We start from the raw sequence: 26,926 nt of genomic DNA on the forward strand, positions 1-26,926 counted from the left end.
AGCTCGTTCCGGAAGAAGCCGAGCAGACTGGCGCCGGCCTCGGCGTCCCCCGGCGTGCGGCGGTAGCAGCGGCGGCGACCGCGCGGGCCGGGATGAGCCGCGACGGCTGAGGTGGCGGAGGTGCTGGCTGCGCGGGCCCCATCGAGAACCCCGCGAAGCGCCCGCCCGGCGCTGGGGGCTTTGCCTCCGGCAGAGCTCTGTCTCCGCCAGCCTCCCGGACCTCTTTGTGCGGCCGGAGGCGGCGGCGGGAACGACCATGGCGGCCAACATGTACCGGGTGGGAGGTGAGTATCCGGGGCGGAAGAGGTTGGGGGTCGGGACTGAGTAGGCTCCGTACTCGGCGGCGCGGCGGGGGGGAGCCGCGTCTGGCCCGGAGCGCCGACCGGAACCGGAACCGGAGAGCCAGGGTACCGCGACGGCGACGCTGCCCGGCGCCGAATCGCCCCGAGTGGCTCGCGGGCATCCCCGACGGCAGCCCGAGAACTGTCTCCGGGTCCGGGGCCGGCCAGGCAGCCGCGGCGCAGGGGCCGAAGCCCGGCCGCGCAGTGTCCTCTCCCTTGTTTTGTGCGTCTCTCTCGGTTCACGATGGTGAGGGCCCTGAGTTAGCGCGGACAATTAGCTCGCTTTTTTGACACAAGGGTGCAACTCCATCGCAGAGTTGTGGAGGTCCTAGCACAGGAACCCTTGCTTCTCATCCCGTGTGCTCACTTTTGAATGAAAATCTAGCTTTAGAGCTAGGGGTGGGAGTAACTCCTATTTTCTTGTTTCAACACTTCCAGGTCTCAGTGTCTTTATTTAGAACCCTATCTCCTTTTAGTCCACTCAGGCCCACTCTCGGTGCTCGGGGCTCCCTCATCTCTGACCTCTTCCCGGTTCTCCCTCCCCTCCTACAGATTATGTCTATTTTGAGAACTCTTCCAGCAATCCTTACCTGGTTAGACGGATTGAGGAGCTCAACAAGGTAAGTGGAGGAGAATGCACTAGTGGTCTCTTTTTTTACCCTGCATCTTTAAGGCGGGAGGACACTGTGTGAGGAGCCTATTTATTGGCCTGAATATTCCTGCATTCATTCATTCATTCATTCATTCATTGTATATAGTAGTTTAGGCTTTAAAGAGCTTAGGAGGATAACTTCACCGTTGTCACGAGGTTAAAAAAAAAAAAGGATTTGGAATTCTGTTCTTGAATGTAAGTCGTTACTGGCATTTTTTTTCTCTTGTACTTGAGTCCCTTACAGATTATTGACTGTTAGTCTCTGTGTATCTCATCTCCGCTTTCAAACCACCAATTTTCCTTATCACATTTTTCTCCCTCTTAGACTGCAAATGGAAACGTGGAAGCAAAGGTGGTCTGTCTTTTCCGGCGAAGGGACATATCTAGCAGCCTCAACAGCCTGGCGGATAGTAATGCCAGTGAGTGTCTTCATTTCCCCCTTTCTCCTGTTCCTTGTGATCCGAGGCCTGGGCATGTTCCTGCAGGTGTTCCCCTAGTAGCATGCCCCAGACAGGGTGTGAGTTTCAGAGCTGGAAGTGCCTGGTCTGCAGAAGGCGGCCTGTTTTTACACGTTAGGCTGGAAGCGGGGTGCAGAGACCATGATAAGGAAGGCAGATTATGGTTTCTGTGTGTAAGAAAAGCTTTAGAGACTCCAGGCATTTGTTGACAGTTTGGAGTACATTGGGACAATGGGTGAAGGTCCAGGTGAAGAGGAACATACGGTTTGGAAAATCCTGGATAACAGGGAATCAGGCTGATTTTTGTAATCACAAGATGGTGAGGATACATTGAAGGGAGACAGCAGGAGCTAGGGGATGGTAGGAAAGTTTTCTTGGCCACCTGTTTTTTTTTTTTTTTTTTTTTGAGGTAGGGTGTCATTCTAGCTTAGGCTGACCTGGAATTCATTATGTAGCCTCTCAGGGTGGCCTTGAACTTCATGGTGATCCTCCTACCTCTGCCTCCCAAGTGCTGGGATTAAAGGCGTGCACCACCACGCCTGTGTATTTTGGTCTGTGTCGTGGCCCCCCCCCTCCAAATAAGGTCTCACTGTAACCCAGGCTGGCTTGGAACTCAGTCTGTGGTCCCAGACTGGCTTTGAACTCACAGCAGCCCTCCTCCTACCTCCGCCTCGTGAGTGCTTGGATTAAAGGCGGGTGCCACCTTACCAGGTGCCCTTTTCATTCTTTTTTCAGCAGTCTCACTTTAGCCTAGGCTGGTTTCATTGTGATCTTCCCCAGTACTGGAATTAAAAACGAGTGCTTGGATTAAGGGTGTGAACCATCACACGTAGCACTTTTTTTTAATGGTCTTTACTTTTTTATTATTAGTTTTTTTGAATTTTTTATTCCTTTTTATTTATTTAGTTGAGAGTGACAGAGAAAGAGGCAGATGGATAGAGAGAAAGAATGAATATGCACCCCCTTGTGCATCTGGCTAATGTGGGTTCTGGGGATTCGAGCCTCGAACCAGGGTTCTTAGGCTTCACAGGCAAGCTCTTAACTGCTAAGTCATCTCTTCAGCCCTAATTATTTATTTATTTATTTATTTATTTATTTTTATTTTTTTAAATTTATTTATTTGAGAGTGACAGACACAGAGAGAAAGACAGGGAAAGAGAGAGAATGGGCGTGCCCAGGCTTCCAGCCTCTGCAAACGAACTCCAGACGCGTGCGCCCCTTGTGCATCTGGCTAACGTGGGACCTGGGGAACCGAGCCTCAAACTGGAGTCCTTAGGCTTCACAGGAAAGCGCTTAACCGCTAAGCCATCTCTCCAGCCCCGTAATTATTTTTTATTAACATCCATGATTGTAAACAACCAGCACTTTTTTTTAATCTCTCCCACTTTCCAATATCTTTTTGTCTTCATTTCTTCCCCCCTCCCCCCCCAGGTAGGGTTTCACTCTAGTCCAGGCTGACCTGGAATTCACTATGTAGTCTCAGGGTGGCCTCCAACTCACTGTCATCCTCTTACCTCTGCCTCCCAAGTGCAGGGATTAAAGGCGCGCACCACCACCACGTCCAGCTCTTCATTTACTTTAAAGTTTTTCTTTAGCTAGGGAAATTAGCTGTTGTTGTTTTTCTGCTTTGATTTTCTTCTTCCTTCTGTTCCTCTTGACTAAATTTTCATTTTTCAGGCGTTGGTCCTGAAGAGGTTAATGAGGAGCTGGACCTACCAAGCTCCCTGGCCCTTTGGGGTTTCCTGTTCCATCTGGCAAGGACTGACCTTGGCGTTGTCCAATCAGAAGGGGCAAGGGGTGTGGTCCCCTGTCTTGAGTCCTGGGTTTCCAAGAGCCCATTAAGGAGGGGCGGAGACACACCCACCTGCCTAACCACCCACCCTTCCTCCCTGAGATTGGGGACAATGCACCAGAGAGTGTGGACCTATGCCTTTTTTTTTAACCTATGCATTTTTTTTTTCAGTGTGACTTTTTATTTTCTTCACCTCATCTCTTTGACAGGTGACTTTATTCTTTTTTTTTTCTCAATTTTTATTAACATTTTCCATGATTATAAAAAATATCCCATGGTAATATCCTCCCTTCTCCCTCCACTTTCCCCTTTGAAATTTCATTCTCCATCATATCCCCTCCTCATCTCAATCATTGTAATTACATATATACAATACCGACCTATTAAGTAGCCTCCTCCCTTCCTTTCTCTTCCCTTTATATCTCCTTTTTAACTTTCTGGCCTCTGCTACTGAGTTTTTTTCCTTCTCACGCAGAAGCCCAATCACCTGTAGCTAGGATCCACATATGAGGGAGAACATGCGGCGCTTGGCTTTCTGGGCCTGGGTTACTTCACTTATTATAATCCTTTCCAGATCCATCCATTTTTCTGCAAATTTCATAACTTCATTTTTCTATGCTTTTAAACTGCCCCCTACTGCTTTGGTTGGCTCTCTGCCATCTTAACCCTTTCTTTGCAACAGGGTTTCAGGGCAAGATGTAGCTTCTTGGGGAGGAAGTTGTTGGCACTGGCTTGAGAGGCACTGTCCTTGATGTCCCAACAAATTACTAGCCAGGTAGAAAGGAAGGGATAGTCAGGGTTGCATGTGGTGTTTTAGAGCAGTCTCTGGAATTCTGAAAAGGAGAACTGGTAAATACAACCTTGTGTCATATCCTTTTATTCTACTGGATTCCTGATTTAGCAAGAAAGAGCTAAGTGTGTGATGTGCATTATTTATGCTTTTTTTTTTTTTTTTTTTTTGCAGGGGGGGTTTGAGGTAGGGTTTCACTCTGGAATTGACTATATAGTCTCAGGATGGCCCCGAACTCACGGCGATCCACCTACTTCTGTCTACCTCTGGGATTAAAGTCGTGTGCCACTACACGACTATTTCTGCTTTCTGGGTGGTGTGTAAGTTGTGTTTGGGCTGTATTTCCATGATACCCTTAGCAGCATTTATGACAGAATTGTGAGCATCCATAATGAGGTATAAGGTGAAGGAGGAAAGTTGGTGGGTAAGGGTGAGATGCTGAGGTAGGAAATATTATCTCTGGGTTAGCAGTTCCAAGGTGCCTGCCGTCTGGATTAACTTCTGACTTGGCTCCTTCCTCCTTAACACCCTAGGGGAGTTTGAGGAGGAATCAAAGCAGCCAGGAGTGTCGGAGCAGCAGAGACATCAGCTCAAGCACCGTGAGCTTTTTCTCTCTCGGCAGTTTGAATCATTACCAGCTACCCACATAAGGTATAGGACATTCAGGGCCAGTGTGGCCTGCAATCACATGTTTCGAAGGAGAGAAGGGGTGGTGTACTGAAGATGCTGTGGAGAGGGAATGAAGAGCTAACTTGAGTATGTCTGGTCTGTCTCCCATAGAGGGAAATGCAGTGTGACACTCTTGAATGAGACAGATATTCTGAGCCAGTACCTGGAAAAGGAGGTGAGTGTGTATTGGGAGAAGAGGGATAGAGGGGTTATTTCTCCTAGTAGGAGAAAAGAAGGAGAGTGAGGAGGTGAAGGGATGACTGCCTATCTGGAAAACTCGGGGCCCACCCAACTGCACCCCCCTACATGCAGTTGTCTCACTCATCTCTCTCTGCATCTCCAGGACTGCTTCTTTTACTCACTGGTGTTTGACCCTGTGCAAAAGACACTTCTAGCTGATCAAGGGGAGATCAGAGTTGGTTGCAAATACCAAGCTGAGATCCCAGATCGCCTGGCAGAGGGTAAGTAAGAATAGGAAGGGCTGTATGGTTACTGGGTTATCTGACTCCTAGGAGCATGCAGATGGTTCACTTGCATGAATGGCATGCCCTGAGGTGTGCAGTGTGCTCTGCCAGGTTTTTTGATGTGACCCTGACAGAATAGAGCTGTAGGAATCCCAAAGAGGCAAATAGGCACAGTGGGGAGAGGGGGGATTCTGAAAGGTGATGTGGTTAACAGAACCCAAAGCAGAGAAAAGGAGATGCCAATTATTTCCCTCTCCCTAATGATATTACTCCTTGGTTCCCCAGGAGAATCAGACAATCGCAACCAACAGAAGATGGAAATGAAGGTCTGGGATCCAGACAACCCTCTCACAGACCGGCAGATTGATCAGTTTCTCGTGGTGGCCCGGTGAGGGGTGGGTGGATGAGGAATATGGGCTGGGGAGGTATGGACAGAGTTATATGAGTCCCACCCATTCTTAGCGGTGGGCTGTATTTGTCTTTTTGCCATGGATGGTTTTGCATCTTTCTCTTCCTCACTTGCTAAGGCTGCTTAGACTTCTTTCCTTTTTGACTTCTCCTCCTTTCTCTTAGAGCTGTGGGCACCTTTGCAAGAGCCCTAGATTGTAGCAGCTCCATTCGGCAGCCAAGCCTGCACATGAGTGCAGCTGCTGCCTCCCGAGACATCACCCTGGTGAGCACACGTTGGTGGGTAGTTGAGCAGGCTGGGCTTTTCTGGGACTTGCAGAGCCTGAGGGCAGGGGAGGATGGTGTCTTGGAGGAAAGTAGGAGTGTTTCATTAAAGAGCAGCCTAGTGGTGCTAAGAACTCAGGTTCTCAGTCTTACTTTCCATTCTTTTGGTAGTTTCATGCCATGGACACATTGCAAAGGAATGGCTATGACCTGGCAAAGGCCATGTCGACCCTGGTACCTCAGGGTGGTCCAGTGCTGTGTCGGGATGAGATGGAGGAATGGTCTGCTTCTGAGGCCATGCTATTTGAAGAGGCCTTAGAGAAATACGGGAAGGATTTCAATGATATTCGCCAGGATTTTGTAAGTGAATCAGGCTAGAAGGGGTGGAAGGAAAGATTGACAGCTCAAGGAACCATGACTTTGAGACAGATGCCAACTTATTTCTTCCCTCTACCCTCTGTAGCTACCCTGGAAATCACTTGCAAGCATAGTCCAGTTTTATTACATGTGGAAAACCACAGACCGGTATATTCAGCAGGTAAGGTCAGGGCCAGGAAGGTTGGACCAGTGGCTACCTGCTCATCTCTTCCCTTTGGGTGTGATGATGTCTTCCCTGTTCAGATCTCTAATTCTTTTTTCTCTTTTTTCCTTCTTGCAGAAAAGATTGAAAGCTGCAGAAGCAGATAGCAAACTGAAACAGGTCTACATCCCCACCTAGTAAGTGTGGCTGAGAGGGGAGATGAGTATGCTTCTCCTCTCCCCTGCTTCTACTTCCCTTAGTGGTTGGGAATGGGTTGAAAGTACAGTCAGACTGTCAAGATGGGGGTTGGAGTGTATCTCAGTAGTAGGCACATGCTTTGCATGCACAAACCCTCTCTCTGTTCAATCCCCTGTACTCCAAAAGACAGAGACAGACACAGGTGTAAATAAGTTCTTTTGTTGACCAGTTTCCGGTTTTTTCTCTTGCCCCCTTCATTAGCACTAAGCCAAATCCTAACCAGATCATTTCTGTGGGTTCAAAGCCTGGCATGAATGGGGCTGGATTCCAGAAGGGCTTGACTTGTGAGAGCTGCCACAGTAAGTTACAGGGAGGGGAGGGACAGGGTTGTGGGGGAATGGGAGACCCTTCTGGCTCAGAAATGTGAGGGCTCAGGTGGCAAGTTTCCTGCCAACAACCTCCTACCTTCTCTCAACGCTCTTACAGCCACACAGTCTGCCCAGTGGTATGCCTGGGGCCCACCCAACATGCAGTGCCGCCTTTGTGCTTCCTGTTGGATCTACTGGAAGAAGTACGGGGGGCTGAAGACCCCGACCCAGCTTGAAGGGGCTGCTCGGGGCACCACAGTAAGAGTCACTGGGTGGATGAATAGGATAGTGCAGTGAATATATTGTGAGCTTTAGGCAAAGGCCACTAGTTTTTTCCATGGAGATGGTTAGATGGGTAGGGAGTGCTTAGTGTTGGGTTACCAGGTAGGTCGAGGTGTCAGATAAGGAAATCAGGCAGTTTGAAACCTAAGGACTCCAGTTCCCTAGTACCCAAGTAAACTAGATGCAAATGGTGGCGCATGTGTCGAGTTTGTTTGCAGCGGCTAGAAGCCTGCTGTACCCATTCATATACACTCTCTCCCCTTTCTCAAAGGAAGGGGGGAGGAAGGGAAGAAGGAAGGAAAGAAGGCAGAAATAAAGTATAAGAGATCCTCAGTGCTGATCTGCAATTTCTCTTTTCTCTATGCCCTTCTTCTAGGAGACACACTCAAGAGGTCATTTATCCAGACCCGAAGCCCAGAGTCTCTCTCCCTATACAACCAGTGCTAACCGGGCCAAGCTCTTGGCTAAGAACAGGCAAACTTTCCTGCTCCAGACCACAAAGCTGACCCGTCTTGCCAGACGGATGTGCAGGGACCTGTTACAGCCGAGGAGGGCTGCCCGACGGCCCTATGCCCCTATCAATGCCAATGCCATCAAGGCAGAGTGTAAGAATAGTAGTGATGGGGGTGGTGATGGGGTTCAAGGTTGCTCTGCCAGTCTTTACAGATGCTTAGTGGCAGTAGGGATAGTAATCACGGAGATTTTTATTAGATTAGACATGACTTGGCCCTAGAAGAGCTCCTTCAAAAACTCATCTGCTGGATGTAGTGGTTTACAGGCCTGTAATTCCAGCATTTAGGAGGTTGAGGAAGGATGATCATTGTAATTTTGAGGCTAGCCTGGACTACATAGATACTTTCATAAAGAAGATGGATGTGATGGCACATGGTTACATTTGTAGCACTGGGGAGAGGGTCAGGAGGATCATAGTAAGTTCTAGAACAGCTGCAGGCCAGCCAGGGCTACATAGCAAAGCCCTAACAACAACAACAAAAAAAAAAAAAAAAAAAAAAAAAAAGCGCCAGGCATGACGGCACATGCCTTTAATCCTAGTACACGGGAGGCAGAGGTAGGAGGATTGCCGAGAGTTTGAGGTCACCCTGAGAATACATAGTGAATTCCAGGTTAACCTGGGCTAGAGAAAGACCCTACCTTGGGGAAAGAAAAAAAAAAAATCCAAAACAACCCAACCAAAGTAACCAGAAGCTTTTGCCTTCACTCTAGGCTCCATTCGACTTCCTAAGGCTGCCAAGACTCCACTAAAGATCCACCCTCTGGTGCGGCTGCCTCTGGCAACTATTGTCAAAGATCTAGGTATGGGATGGGGAGACAGAAATGGGGAACCAGTTAGGGTAGTTTTATTTATTTATTTTTGTGGTGCTGGGGATCAAGTCTAGGATCTCATATGTGCTAGGCTATAGCTTTACCACTGAGCTACATCCCCAGCTCCAGGTTTTTCATAGGCTCTGATATGATTTGATGATGATGTACTCAACATTTCTGCTTTTGAGGGTTCCCATATAAACTGCTGTCCCAAGAAGGTGAAAAAGGGAAAGGGAAAGTACATATTGAAGAGAAGATGTGAAAGTTCTCTTTTTTTTTTTTTTTGGCAGTGGCCCAGGCACCTCTGAAACCAAAAACACCTCGGGGTACCAAGACACCGATCAACAGAAATCAGCTGACCCAGAACAGGGGCCTGGGGGGCATTATGGTGAAACGGGCCTATGAGACTGTGAGTTGACAGTGGGATAGAGCAAGCTGAATTGGGTGGGCTTTTGTTTCTGAGAGGAGTATGGGAGTTGGGGAGCAGCTCCCTTATGTTGCCCCATCCTTTTCCAGATGGCAGGGGCAGGGCTCCCCTTCTCTGCCAATGGAAGGCCTCTGGCCTCAGGGATTCGCTCAAGCTCACAACCAGCAGCCAAACGTCAGAAATTAAACCCAGCTGATGCCCCCAATCCTGTGGTATTTGTAGCCACAAAAGACACCAGGTAGGGAGGGAGTCCACCATGGGCAGGATGATAGGCTGACAACCAAGTTGGTGGGTGTGTGGGAAATAGAAGTATCTGAGCAGACTAGCTCCAGGAAAATGATGCAGAAAAGAATGGGGGTACCAGAAAAGAATAGGTCAGAAGGAAGACAGAACTGGAGAGTGGAATGTAAGTTTTACCTGAGAGTCTCTTCATTCTCTTAAGCCTATTCCATTCCTGTCTGGTTTTCTGGCTAGGGCTCTACGGAAGGCTCTAACCCACCTGGAAATGCGGCGAGCTGCCCGAAGGCCCAACTTGTCCCTAAAGGTGAAGCCAACGCTGATCGCAGTACGGCCCCCAGTTCCTCTGCCTGCACCACCTTCACATCCTGCCAGCACCAATGAGCCTATTGTTCTGGAGGATTGAGCATCTGAGGGAAAGGGAGGTGGACTGAGAGGTAGAGGATGGGTGCCCAGGGCACTCGAACCTCCCTGTAGTATCAAAGGGAATAAGGAATGAGGGAGCACTGGAGCTAGTGTGTCCCTGGAGGGTTGGGCACCCTCTGGTATCACTGCCTCAGTGACTTTCCCTCTTGTGCTCCTCCATGCTTGTGATGGAGGATAGCCTTCAGGATGGCCCTTGTGGGCACCTAGCCTGGTTAGGGGGTAGGACCCACAGTTGTCTTGGACAGATTAGGGGGGAGGGTTTTTTAATTTTTTAAAAATTTTGCCTCCCTTTGTGAAAGGGACAGGGGAGGGGAAGAGTAAACAGGTTGTACCTGGTGGTAGTACCTGGCTGGGGGAGGGGGGTGTGCACTGCCATGTCTGTCTGTCTTTTTTTTTTTTTTTTCTTTCTTTCTTTTTTTTTCTAATTGGGGGTTTCTCTTACTGTCCGGTGTCCGGACTTTCCTAATTGGAGTTTGAGGCCCCTTAGCTGGCACCTACCCCCCCATGCTTGCTCTTTCTTCCCTCCCCTTTCCCCTTCTGCCTTTTGTATGCCAATTCTCAGAAATAAAGATCTTTTGTCTGTTTTTTAACCTTGGATTCTGTAATTGGTTCTTATAGTTACAAATAAAAAGCTGTTTTCTTCAGTTCTTCTTGGCTCTGCTGTTCTCTGCCGTGGGTGTGTGTGTGTGTGTGTGTGTGTGTGTGTGTGTTGGGAGTGACTTTGAGGGGGAAAATAAAGGACAAAGGACAATAAAAGAGGTACAGATGGTACTTGTCTTAGGAACAGCTTTATGAGACGTGCAGCCTGTATGAGGTAGCCTATGCCAGCTAGCCTTGTGGGAATCAAGCTGCCTCCAGCTCCCAGTGAGGCTGGAGTCCAAGTATCATGTTGGTGCAGATTAACTCAAGGCTTTGTAAGGCTTCCACAGAAAGAGAATGTGAGAATGTTTCTTGTTTTCCAATTCAGCCACCCCCCTTCATTTTCTGTTTTGATTTTGGAGAATTGAACCCAGCATCTTGTGTGAGGTAGGGAAATGCGCCATCACTGAGCTACATCCTCAGCCCTCTCCTGTCTTTTACTCTCAGTTCTGGAAATAATCACAGCCAGGGTAAGATGTAGCGCACCTTGGTATGAGGAATACCATGGTACTGAAGGATCTTGCTAGTTAAGCTCAAGTGTATGGGCACAGACCGCTGCATCAGGATCTGCAAGACCAACTACCTCTATCGTGAGTGAGATGAGTGTTGGTACTGTTTCCTGCTTTTTAGGCAGATTCGAATAATGATGCCTGAGAACTTAGGACAGAACAAGTTCAGTCTACCTTGGACACCAGACAGAAGGGCCTCTAGTTGTGACTTGTACAGGGTCACAGACCTAGTTTTCTGACTCCAGTTCACTGCTTGTTGCTGATAAACCACAGCAGGAACTGCCAAGCCCACCTGGTAGCCCATTCATGATCCCTTTCTTTAGTGTCTCCTTAACACCCTTATTCTCTTGCTTTCCCTGTTCTCCCAGGCAAAGTCTCACTGTAGTCCAGGCTGACCTTGAACTCACTGTGATCCTTCTACCTCAGCCTTCCAAGTGGGATTAAAGGCATGAGCCACATGGCCCCCTCCTTCCACCTTTTTTTTGAGGTCGGGTCTTGTTCTACTAGCACAGGCTGACCTGGAATTCACTCTATAGTCTCAGGGTGGCCTCAAACTCACAGCGATCTTACTGCCTCTGCTTCTCGAGTGCTGGGATTAAAGGCGTGTGCCACCACTCTTGAGTCTACAGTAGGAGCTATAACAGTCTGGGGTATCAGCAACACTTTCCTGCTCACGCCCTCATTAGGCTATATCACCATAGTCTGTTCCTCCTCATTGTCTTGAGAACCAATGTCTAAGGTGCCTTGTCAATCTACTTCATGTAGCCCACAACTGCAGACGCAACAGGCCTGGTCTGAACTCCAGCGATCTGGCTGTGGCCTGGTGAAATCCAGAAGGTGATTTGTGTGGGAAGACCTACCCTACCAGGACTACCAAGAGGCCTGGAAAGCACCTGTTTTTAAGAACCTGACAGTGAAGGGAGACAGTCTGGAACACGTGGGAGGTCAGGGTCAGCCCTGGAATCCATAAGATTAAAAGATTGGAAACTGGCCATCCTCCATCTTTATTCGCCAGGTAAATTTGAAATTGCCAGTGATACTGCTAAGGCCCCTACAGTCCCGTGATGGAAGCACCAAACCGCCCGCGACCACTTGGCAAGAAGACCCACCAGCTGTCACCAGGCAGCCCAGACGCCAGCAGGCGCCAGGCTTTGTACTTGCCTTATGAATATTCACGATTCTTTGAGCCAATCAACGCCGAAATAGGCTAGAGCCCACCAATTGGTTTGCAGTAGGCCAATAAGCATCGTAGATGGGCGGAGTTTCTTACAACAAGCTGAAAAGCGGAACCGTCAGTCTAAGGAGTTTGTTTTCCGGAGGAGTGTGCTGCCTCTATTAGCGGATTTACATCACTTCCTGCATCACAGGCGGAAGTGACTTTATACCGCGTTGCGACCTGGGGAAGTTAGTTCCGGTGGTGGCAGAAGTGGTTGTGGTTAGTCCGTCCGGGAGAGTCGCCATGGCGGCGGTGGATTCGGATGTCGAATCGCTGCCGCGTGGGGGTTTCCGCTGCTGCCTGTGCCGCGTTACTACAGCCAACCGTAAGCGGTGGCTTGTGAGGGCGGGGGAGGCTGTAGGATTCCTCAGGGTCTAGCGAAATTTAGGGTAGTTGGTAGGGTCACCTACCTCCGTTCTCACTTAGTGTATCCGAGGACATTGGAGAGTAGGGAAGATCCCACCACCTTACACCCTTCCCGCATACTGAAATGTCTGCGGGGAAAAATAATTGTTTTCTTCCTTCGTTGGCCATCATTTACTGTGTCTAGTTCGCTGCTGGACTCGGGTGGAACAAAGGCTTCAGTTTCTGTGCGCCATGGATATGTTTGGAGAGATGAGGCATCACAGACAGGGCAGTAATAAGTCCGAAAATTCCTACAGAGGCCCTCCTCAGAGGCGAGGGTAGGTGGAACAGTGCATGAATGAATGGAGCAGAAGGTACTAGTGAGGAAGAGTTAAAAGACAGATTTGGTCGGGTGTAGGGGCGCTTGCCTTTAATCCCAGCACTTGGGAGGCAGAGGTAGGAGGGTCGCTGAGAATTCAAAACCAGCCTGAGGATACATAGTGAATTCCACTTCAGCGTGGACTAGAGTGAGACCCTACCTCGGGGGGCGGAAAAAAAAGATGGATTTGGAAAGCTAGACAAAGTCCTTTCTTATATGACCGGGTAGGGTCTCAATGAAATCTCAAAAGTCTACTTTTTAAAAAAATCATTTATTTGGGTTGGAGAAATGGCTCATCAGTAAAAGACGATTTCCTTGAAAAGCCTGACGGCTTGGGTTTGATTTACCCAGTTACCACGTAAAGTTAGATGCTCAAGTGGTGCATGAATCTAGAGTTCATTTACAGTGGTAAGAGGCCCTGGTGTGTCCATTCCCTCTCTCTCTCCTCTATCTCTCTGCTTGCAAATAAATAATCATTTATTTGAGAGCATGAGGATGGGTGTGCCAGGGCCTCTTGGAGGTGCAAACAAACTCCAGACACATGTGCCACTTTTATGCATGTGATTTTACATGGGTACTGGGAAATAAAACCTTGGCCAACAGGCTTTGCAAGCAAATACATTTAATGACTGAGCCATTTCCTTAGTCCTAAAGTCCACTTTTTTTGTTTGTTTTGTTTTGCGAGGTAGGGTTTCACTCTAGTCCAGGCTGATCTGGATTTCACTATGTAGTCTTAGAGTGGCCTGGCGCTCACGGTGATCCTCCTATCTCTGCTGGGATTAAAGGTGTGCACTACCACACTCCATTGCTTGTTTATTTTTCTTTCATGGTAAGTTCTCACTCTAGGTCAGGCTGACCTGCAGTTCACTCTGTAGTTTCAGGGTGGCCTTGAACTCATGGTGATCCTCCTACCTCTGTCTCCCTAGTGCTGGGATTAAAGGCGTGTGCCACCATGCCCAGCTTAACCCCACAAGTATTGTAGTGACATCAATCAGCTGACTGATAGATGTACCATATACCAGACTGCAGGTGCTATACATGAGTAATACCTATGTAGCAGTCACAATTATCATCTTCATCTTATGTCTGAGAAAGTGATAGATCATTGTAACTACATTTGATCCCTGAGGGTCTTCTAGGACCCTGATTTCAACTGAATTAGTTTCTGTCTAGTTTCTCTAAATTTTGCAGTTGTTGCTGTACTTACTGCCTATTGATGACTTAAGGACTACTTCAGTGTAGCTATTTATCCTGGAAATCACTTAGAAAATGCACTGTATAGTTTTAAAAAAAAAGTGTGCTGGGCATGGTGGCTCATGCCTTTAATCCCAGCACTTGGGAGGCAGAGGTAGGAGGATTACTGTGAGTTTGAGGCCACCCTGAGACTCCGTAGTGAATTCCAGGTCAGCCTGGGCTAGAGTGAGACCCTACCTCGAAAACCAAAAAAAAAAAAAAAAAAAAAAAAGTGAGCAGAGTGTGGGTGGTGCACACTTTTGGTCCCAGCACTCAGGAGGCAGAGGAAGGAGGATTGTCATGAGTTCACAGCCATCCTGAGACAACATAGTGAATTCCAGGTCAGCCTAGACTAGAGTGAAACACTACCTTGAGGAAAAAAAAATTGTAGAAGGAGCCAGCACCTTTATTCAAATGTCACACTTGGGATGGAGAGATGGTTTAGCGGTTAAGGTGCATGCCTGCAAAGCCAAAGGACCGGGGTTCGGTTCCCATGTCCCAAGACCCATGTAAGCCAGATGCCCAAGGTGGGACATACATCTGGAGTCATTTGCTCAAATGTCACAGTCCTGTGTCTTTGGAGGATCAGAAGAATTTAGGGTTGCAGAGAGATGAGACAAGGATCACACACGTTGAATTTTTTTTTCACACGTTTAAAAAAATTAGTGCCTGCACATGCACGTCAGGGTCACTTGCTGCTGCAAACAACTATCAGTCCGGGTTGTATGTGGGTGGTTGGAGAATTGAATCTGGGCCAGTAGGCTTTGTAATCAAGCACCTTTAATCACTGAGCCATCTCCCTCCAAAAATATTTTTTTTTTGAGGCAAGCCCAGTACACTGGCCTTTAAAAAAGAAACTATTTTTATTTATTTATTTGAGAGAGAGAGACAGGCAGAGAGAAGGAGAGAAAGAATGGGCGTGCCAGGGCCTCCAGCCACTGCAAACGAACCACAGACACATGTGCCCTCTTGTGCATCTGTCTTATGTGGGTCCTGGGTTATTGAACTGAGGACCTTTGGCTTTGCAGGCAAACACCTTCACTGCTAAGCCATCTCTCCAGGCTCTCTCTCTCTCTTTTTCTTTAATGCAAAAGAGAGAGAGAGAGGAAGGCGTTCCAGGGCCTCCAGTCACTACAATTAAACTCCAGACTTATACACATGTACAACATTGAGTGCTTGCGTCACTGTGCGTCTGGCTTACGTTGGACCTGGAGAATTGAACATGAGTCCTTAGGCTTCACAAGCAAGCTCCTAAACCACTAAGCCATCTCTCCAGCCCAGAATTTTTTCTTTTGTTGTTTTTTTTTGTTTTTCGAGGTAGGGTCTCACTCTGGCTCAGGCCAGAATAATTTTTTAAGAAGAGTTTATTGCCGGGTGTGTTGGCGCACGCCTTTAATCCCAGCACTCGGGAGGCAGAGGTGGGAGGATTGCCATGAGTTCGAGGCTACCCTGAGACTCCATAGTGAATTCCAGGTCAGCCTGGGCTACAGTGAGACCTGGAAAAACCAAAAAAAAAAAAAAAAGAAAAAAAAAAGAAGAGTTTATTATGTGCATCAGGGTCTCTTGTTGATACTTTGAATACCAAACACATGCCATTTTGTGTCCAACTTATATGTGGGTGCTAGGGAATTGAACTTAGGCCATCAGGCTTTGCAAGTAAGTGCCTTTAACCACTAAGCTATCTCCTCATCCCTCCAAGGAATAATTCTTTAAAATATTTTTATTTATCTTATTTGCAAGCAGGGACAGAGAGAGAATGGGTGCACCAGGTTCCCGAGCTGCCGCAATCAAACGCCAGATATATGCGCCGTTTTGTGCATATGGCTTTATGTGGGCACTGGGGAACAGAACTTGGGTCCTTGGGTTTATGTTTATTTCTCACACTTTTCTCTGCAGGACCCAGCCTCGAAGCTCACTTGGGAGGGCGGAAGCACCGGCATCTGGTAGACCTTCGCGCTGCCAGGAAGGCCCAGGGACTTCGCAGTGTGTTTGTCAGTGGCTTTCCCAGGGATGTGGATTCTGCTCAGCTCTCTGAGTACTTCCAGACATTTGGCCCTGTGGCCAGTGTTGTCATGGACAAGGACAAGGTAGAAGGAATGATTGTAGGGTTAAAGTGTGAATCAGATATGCCACATATGAAAAGAAAGGAGAAAGAAACCAATAGCCTGTTTTGGTGGCTTGCCCTTAGTAGACGTCACAAAATTTAGTAGGGTATGGTGGCTCAGAACTATAATCCCAGCACTCAGGAGAGGCTGAGGTAGGACCACCAGGAGCTCCAGGCTAGCCTGGACTACTTAGTGAGTTCCATCTAGGTCAGCCTTGGCTAGAGTGGGCCACTGCTTCAAACAACCAAATATGGGAACTTAGTAGCCCAGCTTTCTAAGCTTCTCTCACCTCCCCACTCTCCACTCCATTGCACTTAACTCAGTCCTGAGAGTTAATTGTTGAGAGGGCTTGTCAAAGACTTAAGTTCAGCTTTATTTATTTGTTTATGTTTTTTTTTCCCGAGGTAGGGTTGCACTCTAGCCCAGGCTGACCTGGAATTCACCTAAGTTCATCTTTTATTTGCTTATCAAATATTCATTTACTACTAATCTTGTGCTAAGCACTACTTAGAGCTGTATTCTGAGTAGTGAATGGTATAGAAGTGGTCCCTGCTTTCACAGAACTTAAAGTATAGAGAAGAAATTAGACAATTAAATGAGTAATTAGTGACTATTAGTGCTTTCCTTTTGTTCTTTTTGTTTTGTTTTTGTTTTTTGAGGTAGGGTTTCACCTTAGTCCAGGCTGTTCCAGCCACTGCAAAAGAACTCATGCGCCCCCTTGTTCATTTGGCTAACGTGGGTCGTGGAGAATCGAGCCTCAAACCGCAGTCCTTAGGCTTTATAGGCAAGCACTTAACCACTAAGCCATCTCTTCAGCCCCAACTTTCTTTTGTTCTTGTTTGTTTATTTTTATTTGAGAGAGAAGGAGGAAGGGAGTGAGGGAGGGAGGACATAAAAGACTGTACTTTTTATGCCAAATCAGCCATATTTTTGATGTTCCTGTTAATGTTTTACATTCAACAAAATATGGCCTAATCAACATTCAGTCCACCCAGATCATCTAGCAATAAGAAACCTGGGTACCATCTTATTGCTAGATGTAAACTTCTTGAAGATAGGGTGTATAAGCCTGGCGTGGTGGCACACGTCTGGAATCGCAGCACTCGAGCCTATAAGCCAAAATAAGTCTCTTTTTCCCAGAAGCTGATCTTGTTTGGGTGATTTCTACCAGAAATGCGAACTGGGCTGCAACACACTCTCTCTCTCCCTCCCCCCCACCCTCTCTCTCTCTCTCTCTCTCTCTCTCTCTCTCTCTCTCTGTCTCTTTCTCTCTCTCTCTCTCTCTCTCTATATATATATATATATATGTATATATATATATATATCCATCCATCCATCCATCCTGTGGTCTGGAGAGAGGTTTAGCAATTAAGGCACTTGCCTGCCAAGCCAAAGGACCTGGGTTTGATTCCCCAGGACCAACATAAGCCAGATGCATCTGGAGGCTCGAGGGGAAACTCCACGATGGCAGGGAAAACGATGGCATGAGCAGAGGGTGGACATCACCCCCTGGCCAACATAAGGTGGACCATAGAAACAGGAGAGTGTGCCAAACACTGGCATGGGGAAACTGGCTATAAAACCCATAAGCCCGCCCCCAACAATACACTTCCTCCAGGAGATGTTAATTCCCAGACATCCATCAGCTGGGAACCTAGCATTCAGAACACCTAAGTTTATGGGGGACACCTGAATCAAACCACCATTTTTTTTTTTTCTTTTTTGGTTTTTTGAGGTAGGGTCTCACCCTAGCTCAGGCTGACCTAGAATTCATTGTGTAGTCTCAGGGTGGCCTTGAACTCTTGGTAATCTTTCTACCTTTGCCTCCTGAATGCTGGGATTGAAGGTGTGTGCCACCATGCTCAACTCCTGCATGGATTTTTAATGTCAAGAGTCAACCCTAGAAGAAGATAGAGGGTGAGGGTTTTTTTTTTTTTTTTTTTTTTTTTTTGAGAAAGGGACTCATATATACCAGGCTGGCCTCAAACTATGTAGCCAAGGATGATCCTGAACTTATGAAACTTCTGTCTGTACCTTCCAAGTGCTTGGATTATAAGCATGTGTCACCATGCCCACAGGGATGAGTCTTATTTTAACCTGTTAAATCAAGTCATTGTGAAGAGTAGGAGATAATAGAGAGTTTTTCATTGGTAGTCTGAGATGAGAATAAGATGTATGGGATAGAAGTGAGGGGAGAAAACTACTTCTCCTGCTGGGCATGGTGGTGCACACCTTTAGTCCCAGCACTCGGGAGGCACAGGGAGGAGGATTGCCATGAGTTTGAGGCCACCCTGAGACTAAATAGTGAATTCCAGGTGAGCCTGGGCTAAAGTGAGACCCTGCCTCAAAATCCAAAACAAAACAAACAAACAAAAAAATTGTTAGGCTGAAGAGATGACATAGTGGTTAAGGCTACAAAGCCTAATAACCTGGGTTCAGTTCCCCAGTACCCACATAAAGCTAGATGCACAAAGTGGCACAGGCATCTGGAATTTGTTTTCAGTGGCTTGAGACCCTGGCATACCCATTCTGTATGTCTGTCTTCTCTCTACCTCTCTCTACTTACAGATATAAATAAAAATATTTTTAAAAATTACTTGTCCAAACATGTTCCTCTTACAAAACAGCAAATACTCCCAACATGTGGGTTTATTCCCACTTCAGGTTCTCATCTAAGAACATATGCTTGAATTCATACCCAACAAGCCATCTCTCCAATCTCATGAATTCTTAATTTCAAAACTGTCATTCATACTTCTGTGTGGTTTGCCAGGGAGTGTTTGCCATTGTGGAGATGGGAGACATGGGTGCTCGAGAGGCTGTCTTGTCACAGTCCCAGCATAGCCTAGGAAGACATCGCCTGCGTGTCCGGCCACGTGAGCAGAAGGAGTTTCAGAGCCCAGCCTCCAAGTCTCCCAAAGGAGTGGCCCTGGATAGTCATCAGCTGGCCAAAGCACTGGCTGAGGCCCCTGACGTAGGGGCACAAATGGTAAAGCTTGTGGTGCTGAGGGAGTTATCTGAGGCCGAGCGGCAACTTCGGAGCCTTGTTGTAGCCCTGATGCAGGAAGTCTTCACTGAGTTCTTCCCTGGTGAGTCCCTGCCCTGTGCCTGAACTCACTGTCATTTACTGCCTGGTACCTGCAGACTTAGTCCTTCCTCACTGCAGGTGTTTTTTATTTGGTTGCTCTTCTTCCTCTATCCTAGTATGTTCCTGCTCCTCTTGTTCCTCCCTAATTAATGCCTTTTTTTTCTTCCAAATTTTTATTAACAACTTCCATAATTATAAAAAATACCCTCCCTCCCCCCACTTTCCCCTTTGAAACTCCATTCTCCATCATACCCTCTCCCCATCTCAATCAGTCCCTAATGCCTTTTGATCTCTGTTCTCTGCTTGGCACATAGGCTGTGTGGTCCATCCTTTTGGCTCTTCCATAAACAGCTTTGATGTTCATGGCTGTGATCTTGACCTCTTCTTGGATTTAGGTGACATGGAAGAAGCCCAGGTGAGTGACCAGGGTGGTGACTGGAGAATGGTAATGTGGCTATGGGCAAGAACATTATCTCTTGTGCTTAAGTTCCACATTTATAAATTTGGCATAATAGTACTTACTTGAAAGGATTATTATAATTATAGAAATATGAATATGGATGAGTATTATTAAGTAGGATGAGAGTTAACTGACAAGGAAAATAAAACATTCTAAAACTATATAATCTTATTGGGAAAAATATTAAAATATATGCAGTAAGGTAATTTGGGGATTATGCTTTTACATTTAGTTTAGTTTATTTTTTCCCCCCTAAGTAGAGTCTCACTCTAGTCCAGGCTGACCTAGAATTTATATGTAGTCTCAGGCTGGCCTTGAACTCACAGCAATCCTCTTACCTCTGGGAGGATTAAAGGCATGCGACACTACACCTGGCTACTTCAGTGTTTTTGAGATAGCATCTCTTCTTGAACTCTTTATGTAGCTTAGGCTAACTTTGTAACTCCTGCTCTTGATTCTTCCTGCTTCTACCTCCTGGGTGCTAGGATTAGAGGCCTGCGCTGCCATGCCCAGCATAGGGTGTACACACTAATTTTGCTAGCTGTCACAACAATGTACTTTTGCTTTTGTTATTATTTATTTTTATCATTTATTTACTTATTTTGGTTTTTTGAGGCAGGGTCTCACTTTAGCCCAGGCTGACCTGGGATTCATTATGTAGTCTCAAGGTGGCCTCAAACAGTTTTCCTCCTATATCTGCTTCCAAATTGTTTTTATTTTATTGGTGATAGAGATGTTGACAATATTCTGTTGTGTTTTTGCTTCATGCTGGGTTACCTCTGCCTTTGTCTTTCATACAATGACATTTAAAAAATATTTATTTATTTATTTGACAGAGAAAGAGGGAGAAAATGGGTGTGTCAGGGCCTCTAGCCACTGCAAATGAACTCCAGACGTGTGTGCCCCCTTGTGCATCTGGCTAACGTGGGTCCAGGGGAATTGAACCTGGATCCTTTGGTTTTGCAGGCAAATGCCCTAACTGCTAAGCCATCCCTCCAGTCTATATATATATATATATATATTTGTGTGAGAGAATGGGCACGTTAGGGCCTCAAGACACTGTACATGAACTCCAGATGTATGTGCCCCCATGTGCATCTGGCTTATGTGGGTCCTGGGGAATTGAACCGAGGTCCTTTGGCTTTGCAGGCAAATGCCTTAACTGCTAAGCCATCTCTCTAGCCCTATACAATGACATTTTTGCAGAATATATACCATTTGCTTTATGGAATTAAAAGTTATTTTAAGGTTGGCACATATCTGTAAATCCTGGCACTTAAGAGGATTGCTGTAAGTTTAAGGTCAGCTTGGGTTACATAGTGAGACCTTGTCTCAAAAACAAAACAAAACAAAACAAAACAAAACAAAACAAAACAAAACATTGCTGAGAATTAAATGAATTGATTTATACAAAGCCATAGAATAGGGCCTGACATACAATACTTGAGAAAGAGATGTCCCTCAGTGAGAGGACAGCAGGAGAGGCATTCATTTCCTTCATTTCTATCCACAGCCAACTCCTAAGGCTCCAGAGTCTCCATCGCTGGACTCAGCCCTTGCTTCCCCACTGGATCCTCAAGCACTGGCCTGCACCCCAGCTTCTCCTCCAGATTCACAGCCTCCAACTTCTCCCCAGGATTCTGAAACCCTGGACTTTGAAACCCCTTCCTCCTTGCTGGCCCCCCAGACTCCAGACTCTGCTTTGGCCTCTGAGACTGTTGCCTCTCCCCAGTCCCTACCTCCAACATCACCACTGCAGGAGGCCAGGGGAGAGGGGGAAGTTGTGAAGGCCCTGGAATTAGCAGAAGCCCTAAAAGGGGAGAAGCCAGAAGGGGCAGCAATGCTGGAGCTGGTGGGATCTATTCTCCGGGGCTGTGTTCCTGGGGTGTACAGAGTCCAAACTGTGCCCTCTGCCCGGCGTCCTGTGGTCAAGTTCTGCCATCGGCCTTCAGGTCTTCATGGTGATGTCTCACTCAGTAACCGGTACTTTTGAGGAAGGGGGGTGGTTAGGAAGGAGCCCTTACTTGGAAGCTCTTATGCCTAATGAATCTATCCTTTGGTCCATCCTTTCTTCCTCTTACCTTTTCCTGTTTGGCTCCCATTTCAATGCCTGTTAAATGTGTTCCTTGGGATATATTTTTGCGCGGTGATAAGTGTCTCACTGTGTAGCTTAGGCTAGTCTTTATCTAGCTCTCCATCCTTCTGCCTCAGCCTCCTGAGTGTTGGGATTACAGCATGTGCCACCTAACTGATTTAAAAGAGAGATGTAAAAAATGAAATGCCTGGCATGGTGGCACACGCCTTTAATCCCAGCACTTAGAAGGCAGAGGTAAGAGGATTGCCATGAGTTTGAGGCCAACCTGAGACTACATAGTGAATTCCAGTCCAGGCCAGCTTGAGCTAGAACAAGACTCTACTTTGAAAGAACCAAAAAAGTAAAATATAAGAGAGACGTGGTTACATAAATTGGGAAAATGTTAAGTAAAATGCAAACAGGTTTCTCCATCTGCTTTTCTCTATTTCTCCTTTCTTCCCCATTTCTAATATTTTTTCCTTTGCATGCTAAAGGTTCTAAACTCTTCGAAAAAAAAAAAAAAACAACACCTTTGTATATGTGTGTATGTGTATGCATGCACATGATAGGGCCTCTTGCCACTGCAAATGAATACCCGAGGCTTATGCCACTTTTTGCATCTAGCTTATGTGGATGGCTTAGGATTGAACCCTGTGCTGGCAGGCTTTGCAAGCAAGCATGTTCAACCACTGATCTCCCCAGGTCCCTCTCCCCCATGTTCTTTCAAGGTATGGTCTCACTCAAGCTCAGGCTGACCTGGAACTTACTCTGTAGTCCCAGGTTGGCCTTGAACTCACAACAGTCCTCCTACCTCTGCTTGCCAAGTGTTGGAATTAATGATTGTGCCACCATGATCCATCCCCCATGTTTCTCTTTTCTTATTTGAGAAAGAGAAGAAAATAGAATATGGGCACATCAGGGCCTCTAGCCATAGCAAACGAACTCCAAATGCATGCTCCACCTTGTGCATTTGGCTTATGTGGGTTCTGGGGAATTTAACCTGGGTCCTTAGGCTTTGCAGGCAAGTGCCTTAACTGCTAAGCCATCTCTCCAACTCCCCCCCCCCCCCGCCCCGCAATGTTATTTTATTTGAGAGAGAGAAAGAGGCAAATAGAGAATGGGCACATCAGGGCCTCCAGCTGCAGCAAATTAATTCCAGATGCAGGCACACCTTGTGCATCTGGCTTATGTGGGTCCTGGGGAGTTGAGCCTATGTCCTTTGGCTTTGCAGGCAAGCACGTTAACTGCTAAGCCATCTATCCAGTCCAGACCAGAAGGTCTCCTTATTTAGTCCAGGCAGGTGCCAAACTTCTTTTTTCCTTTTTTTTTTTTTTTTTTTTTCTGATGTTAAACTCTTGATCTTTCTTACTTAACCCCCTGAATTCTGAGACTATAGGCATGGGGTAGGGTACCACACCTGGCTATTGAGCAGTCTTATAATAGTATGCTCTGTGAATGGTGAATGTAAATGATGACCATGTGGGATGTAGTGCTACCTAGGGTTCATTTGACCCCCTTTTTTGGGGGGGGGGGATGCTGATGATCCAACTCAGGGCTCACCATTGCTGGGCAACCACTCTTATCACAGAACCATGTCTAATGTTCCAAATAAAGCCAGTTGGAGAGATGGTTCAGCAGTTAAGGTGCTTGCCTCAATGCCTGCTGACCCAGGTTTAATTCCTGAGTATCCACATAAAGCCAGGTGCCCAAAGTGGTACATACATCTGGAGTTCGCCTATAGTGGCTAGAGACCCTGGCACACCCATTTTCTCTCTCTCTCTTTGCAAATAACTAAAAATAAAATATTTAAATAGAGCCAGCTCTATTCTCTTTAAAAAGTTTTAGTTGTTGTTGTTGTTGTTATTATTATTATTATTATTATTATTATTATTATTATTTTGGTTTCTCGAAGTAGAGTCTCACTTTAGCCCAGGCTGACCTGGAATTCACTATGTGGTCTCAGGGTAGCCTTGAACTTACGGCAATTTTCCTACCTCTGCCTCCTAAGTGCTGGAATTGAAGGCATGTACTACCGTGCCCAGCTTATTAATTAATTAATTAATTATATATATATATATATATATACACACACACACACACACAGATAGATAGATAGAGACAGAGAGAGAGAGAGAGAATATGAATATGGGCATGTCAGAGCCTCTAGCCACTGCAAACAAACTCCAGATGCATGCGCCTTTGTTCATCTACCTTATGTGTGTGTACTGGACAATTGATCCTGGGTCCTTAGGCTTTGCAGGGAAATGCCTTAACTGCTAAGCCATCTCTCTAGCCCTATTTAATATTCTTTTGCATGTTCTTACAAGAACTGCATTATAGCAAAACTTTGGGAAACATTCTTTTGGCCCCAAGTCTGGAATGACAGCTGGTGGGGTGGTAGGTGCCAAGGGTTCCCAAAGCCCTAACACTTTCCCCTTTGTCTCAGGCTGGCATTGCATAATTCCCGTTTTCTGAGTCTCTGTTCTGAGCTGGATGGGCGAGTCCGGCCCCTTGTGTACACCCTCCGCTGCTGGGCTCAGGGTCGAGGGCTGTCAGGTGAGAAAATACATCAGGACAGACTTGGCCTAACGTTGGTATCAGGACAAAGGCAAGGATTTGAGAAGAGGGAGGTGGGTACATGAACCAAGGTTTGGAAATACCTCTTCTTAATTGTAATTACTTTTTATTTCCCAGGGAGTGGCCCACTTCTCAATAACTATGCCTTGACGTTGCTCGTGATCTATTTCCTTCAGACCAGGGATCCTCCTGTGTTGCCCACTGTGGCCCAGCTCACCCAGAAAGCAGGTACTGCAGACCATTCTTTACGCTGTACTTCATCAGCTTCCTTCTCCTCTCCACACTTAAGACACACCAAGCTGCCCTGGAATGAGATCTCTGTTATCACCCCCATTTCTACCCCTTTCTACCCAGTCTTCTGCTTCCAGGCTGATTCCTTTTTTTTACTTCTATAGGTGAGGGGGAGCAGGTGGAAGTTGATGGTTGGGACTGTAGTTTCCCCAAGGATGCCTCAAGACTGGAGCCCAGCAGTAACATGGAGACCCTCAGTGAGTCTGGGGAGCCTAGTAGAGACCTAGTAATGAGCACAGGAACAGGTAACATATATGCACTCAGTGTGTGCTAAACATGGTTCTCACAGCAGCATTGTGCTTGCTGTTTTATAGATGAAGAAACCATGCCTTGGAGACAAGCAGCAGCATCCTGGGGAAGGATGTGGCTAGGGGTACAAAGAAAGAGGCTTCAGAAGCCCCTTACATCCTGCTTAGGAAGTAGCTCCCATGCAAGACCCACCTTGGTCATAGTTCTGGTCTCTATGTATGACTCTCTTTTCCCAATCTCTCTTGCTATAGGTTCCCTATTGGCCCAGTTCTTCTCCTGCATCTCAAACTGGGATCTTCGTGGCTCCTTGCTATCTCTGCGAGAGGGCAAGGCATTGCCAGTGGCAGGAGGCCTGCCCTCAAGTGTCTGGGAGGGGCTGCGCCTTGGCCCCATGAATCTCCAGGACCCTTTTGACCTGAGTCACAATGTTGCAGCCAATGTGACTAGCCGAGTGGCTGGCCGGCTACAGAACTGCTGCCGAGCTGCTGCTAACTACTGCCGAAGCCTCCAGTACCAGCAGCGCTCCTCCCGGGGTCGGGACTGGGGGCTGCTCCCACTTTTGCAGCCCAGCTCTCCTAGTTCTTTGCTGTCTGCAACACCCATCCCCTTACCCTCTGCTCCCTTCCCACAGCTCACTGTTGCCCTAGTCCAGGTGTTCAAGGAAGCACTCGGGTGCCATGTAGAACAGGGAACCAAGAGACCTCGGTCAGAAGGGCATGGGGCTGAGGAGTCTCCCCTGGGAGGGACAAATAAAAGGCTGAAATTGGATGGACAGAAAAGCTGTGAAGAAAGAAAAGAGGAGCAGCAAGGATGTGCTGGGGACCAAAGTGAAGATGGGGTGGAAGAAATGGTTGTAGAGGTTGGAGAGACACCTCAGGACTGGACCATGCAGAACCCTGAGCAACCAGGAGAGCCGCCCCTAAAGACCACAAAGTGTCCAGATATGCTGTCTGAGCGGAGGCCCATAGGACCTGAGGTGTCTCAAGAAGAGTCTCGGGGTGAGACAGGGAAGGGGGCATCACCCTCCTTGTCAAAAAGCTGGCGCTGTGCATTGTGGCACCGTGTGTGGCAGGGGCGAAGGCGTGCCCGGAGACGACTGCAGCAGCAGGTCAGGGAAGGAGGTGGTGGTGGTGCCAGTACAGGAGCAGAGTGGCTGGCTATGGAGGCTCGGGTAACCCAGGAGCTGAAAGGGCTGAAGGGTGAGAGGCTAGGGACCGAACCCCTTCTGGCCTTTGTGGCATCTGCGTCCCTGGCTGACCAGACGCTCACTGTGACCCCGCTCCAGGATTCTCAAGGCTTATTCCCTGATCTCCATCATTTTTTGCAAGTTTTCCTCCCACAAGCACTTCGTAGTCTCCTCCAGTGAGGCGATAGATCCTAAATGACAATAAAGCTGCTAGTTTAATACAGTCTCCAATTTTCTTTGATCTCCACTTGCTGGCAACCTTTCTAATTTTTATCTTGCGCACCCCCCTCTCCCCAGGCCTTCGTACAGCCTCTACCCTGTGCGGCCTGAGACCCTAAAACAGTCCTCCTTAGTCTTCACCTCAGCAGCCTCCTTACCGTAATTGGCAGGGAGTGCCACTCAGGCACCTCCTGCCACGAGTTCTGGAATGACGTCGTGGTGAGTGGTACTTGTGAGAACCTTGTACGTCTCCACTCTTGCCCTGCTGCCTCGGGTTTATTAGTGGTGGTACCAGCTGGAAGTTTGTGGTCCGAGTACATCATCCTGACTCCCCCGTAAACATGGCTGTCAGTCCCTCTGAGGCGGAGCCGCTCCTGAAGCCGGGGGAAGGGGCCCGGCCGAGGCACGGTGCCCTCCTCGCAGTAACAGCACCCCGAGCTGCCAGATGGCTAAGTCGGAGCAAACCTACTTTGGAGATGGTTCCAGTTGGCTGTAGAGAGAAGCCCGAACGGGAACAAAAGAAGTTCCTACCTCGTAGCGAAACGGGGCGGTTCTTTGGGGTTCACACACTTTCCCCTCCCTCAGAGCTTTCTGCCTCCTACCCGGACTCCGATTGGCTCGCTACCCAGAGGGCAGGGCCGTTACGAGCCGCAGAACGCAGGCGCTAGCCTTTCCGCTCCGGCCGGTGGGCCCCGCCCCACTTTCCACTTCAGCGTTGCTAGTTACGGAACTGTCGT

General features: G+C 47.5%; 2 protein-coding genes and 1 long non-coding RNA gene across 5 annotated transcripts; 2 read left to right on the forward strand and 1 right to left on the reverse strand.

Moving 5' to 3' along the window:
* The first annotated feature begins 132 nt into the window (after positions 1-132).
* Positions 133-10,263, forward strand: Mta2 (metastasis associated 1 family member 2). Its single transcript, XM_004656541.3, has 18 exons — positions 133-284; positions 894-961; positions 1,319-1,412; positions 4,567-4,684; positions 4,814-4,877; positions 5,046-5,163; positions 5,452-5,554; positions 5,740-5,839; positions 6,010-6,198; positions 6,302-6,376; positions 6,497-6,555; positions 6,818-6,915; positions 7,043-7,182; positions 7,583-7,811; positions 8,431-8,520; positions 8,820-8,938; positions 9,046-9,194; positions 9,431-10,263. The coding sequence occupies exons 1-18, from the start codon at positions 257-259 to the stop codon at positions 9,597-9,599; spliced, it is 2,010 nt and encodes a 669-aa protein (XP_004656598.1). The 5' UTR covers positions 133-256; the 3' UTR covers positions 9,600-10,263.
* Positions 10,264-12,182: 1,919 nt separating this feature from the next.
* Tut1 (terminal uridylyl transferase 1, U6 snRNA-specific) lies at positions 12,183-26,189 on the forward strand. 3 transcript variants are annotated; one of them, XM_045145487.1, is made up of 10 exons: positions 12,183-12,308; positions 15,837-16,027; positions 18,819-19,134; positions 19,448-19,548; positions 21,107-21,576; positions 24,114-24,223; positions 24,362-24,472; positions 24,640-24,732; positions 25,036-25,643; positions 25,761-26,189. In XM_045145487.1, exons 1-10 carry the CDS (start codon positions 12,227-12,229, stop codon positions 26,148-26,150), a joined length of 2,472 nt encoding a protein of 823 aa, XP_045001422.1. In that variant the 5' UTR covers positions 12,183-12,226; the 3' UTR covers positions 26,151-26,189. The 3 variants fall into 3 exon arrangements, with proteins under 3 accessions (XP_045001422.1, XP_004656597.2, XP_045001423.1); XM_004656540.3 differs by having other exon boundaries at positions 25,036-26,189; XM_045145488.1 differs by lacking the exons at positions 18,819-19,134; positions 19,448-19,548 and having other exon boundaries at positions 25,036-26,189.
* Positions 24,338-26,921, reverse strand: LOC123459352. The gene is made up of 2 exons (XR_006636239.1): positions 26,348-26,921; positions 24,338-24,548 (listed from the first exon to the last, which is right to left on the reverse strand). It is a non-coding gene; the product is annotated as an uncharacterized LOC123459352 (long non-coding RNA).
* Positions 26,922-26,926: the final 5 nt, after the last annotated feature.

The sequence above is a fragment of the Jaculus jaculus genome, chromosome 1 (assembly GCF_020740685.1).
Source record: "Jaculus jaculus isolate mJacJac1 chromosome 1, mJacJac1.mat.Y.cur, whole genome shotgun sequence".
Classification (NCBI taxonomy): domain Eukaryota; kingdom Metazoa; phylum Chordata; class Mammalia; order Rodentia; family Dipodidae; genus Jaculus; species Jaculus jaculus.

Excerpts from the sequence above, each read along its gene's own strand:
- Mta2 (XM_004656541.3), top strand. The coding sequence starts at position 257 with ATGGCGGCCAACATGTACCGGGTGGGAG. Across the intron at positions 1,413-4,566 it reads CCTGGCGGATAGTAATGCCA|GGGAGTTTGAGGAGGAATCA; the intron begins GTGAGTGTCTTC and ends TTAACACCCTAG. Across the intron at positions 9,195-9,430 it reads GTAGCCACAAAAGACACCAG|GGCTCTACGGAAGGCTCTAA; the intron begins GTAGGGAGGGAG and ends TTTTCTGGCTAG.
- Tut1 (XM_004656540.3), top strand. The coding sequence starts at position 12,227 with ATGGCGGCGGTGGATTCGGATGTCGAATCGCTGCCGCGTGGGGGTTTC. Across the intron at positions 19,549-21,106 it reads GTGACATGGAAGAAGCCCAG|CCAACTCCTAAGGCTCCAGA; the intron begins GTGAGTGACCAG and ends TTCTATCCACAG. Across the intron at positions 21,577-24,113 it reads GATGTCTCACTCAGTAACCG|GCTGGCATTGCATAATTCCC; the intron begins GTACTTTTGAGG and ends CCTTTGTCTCAG.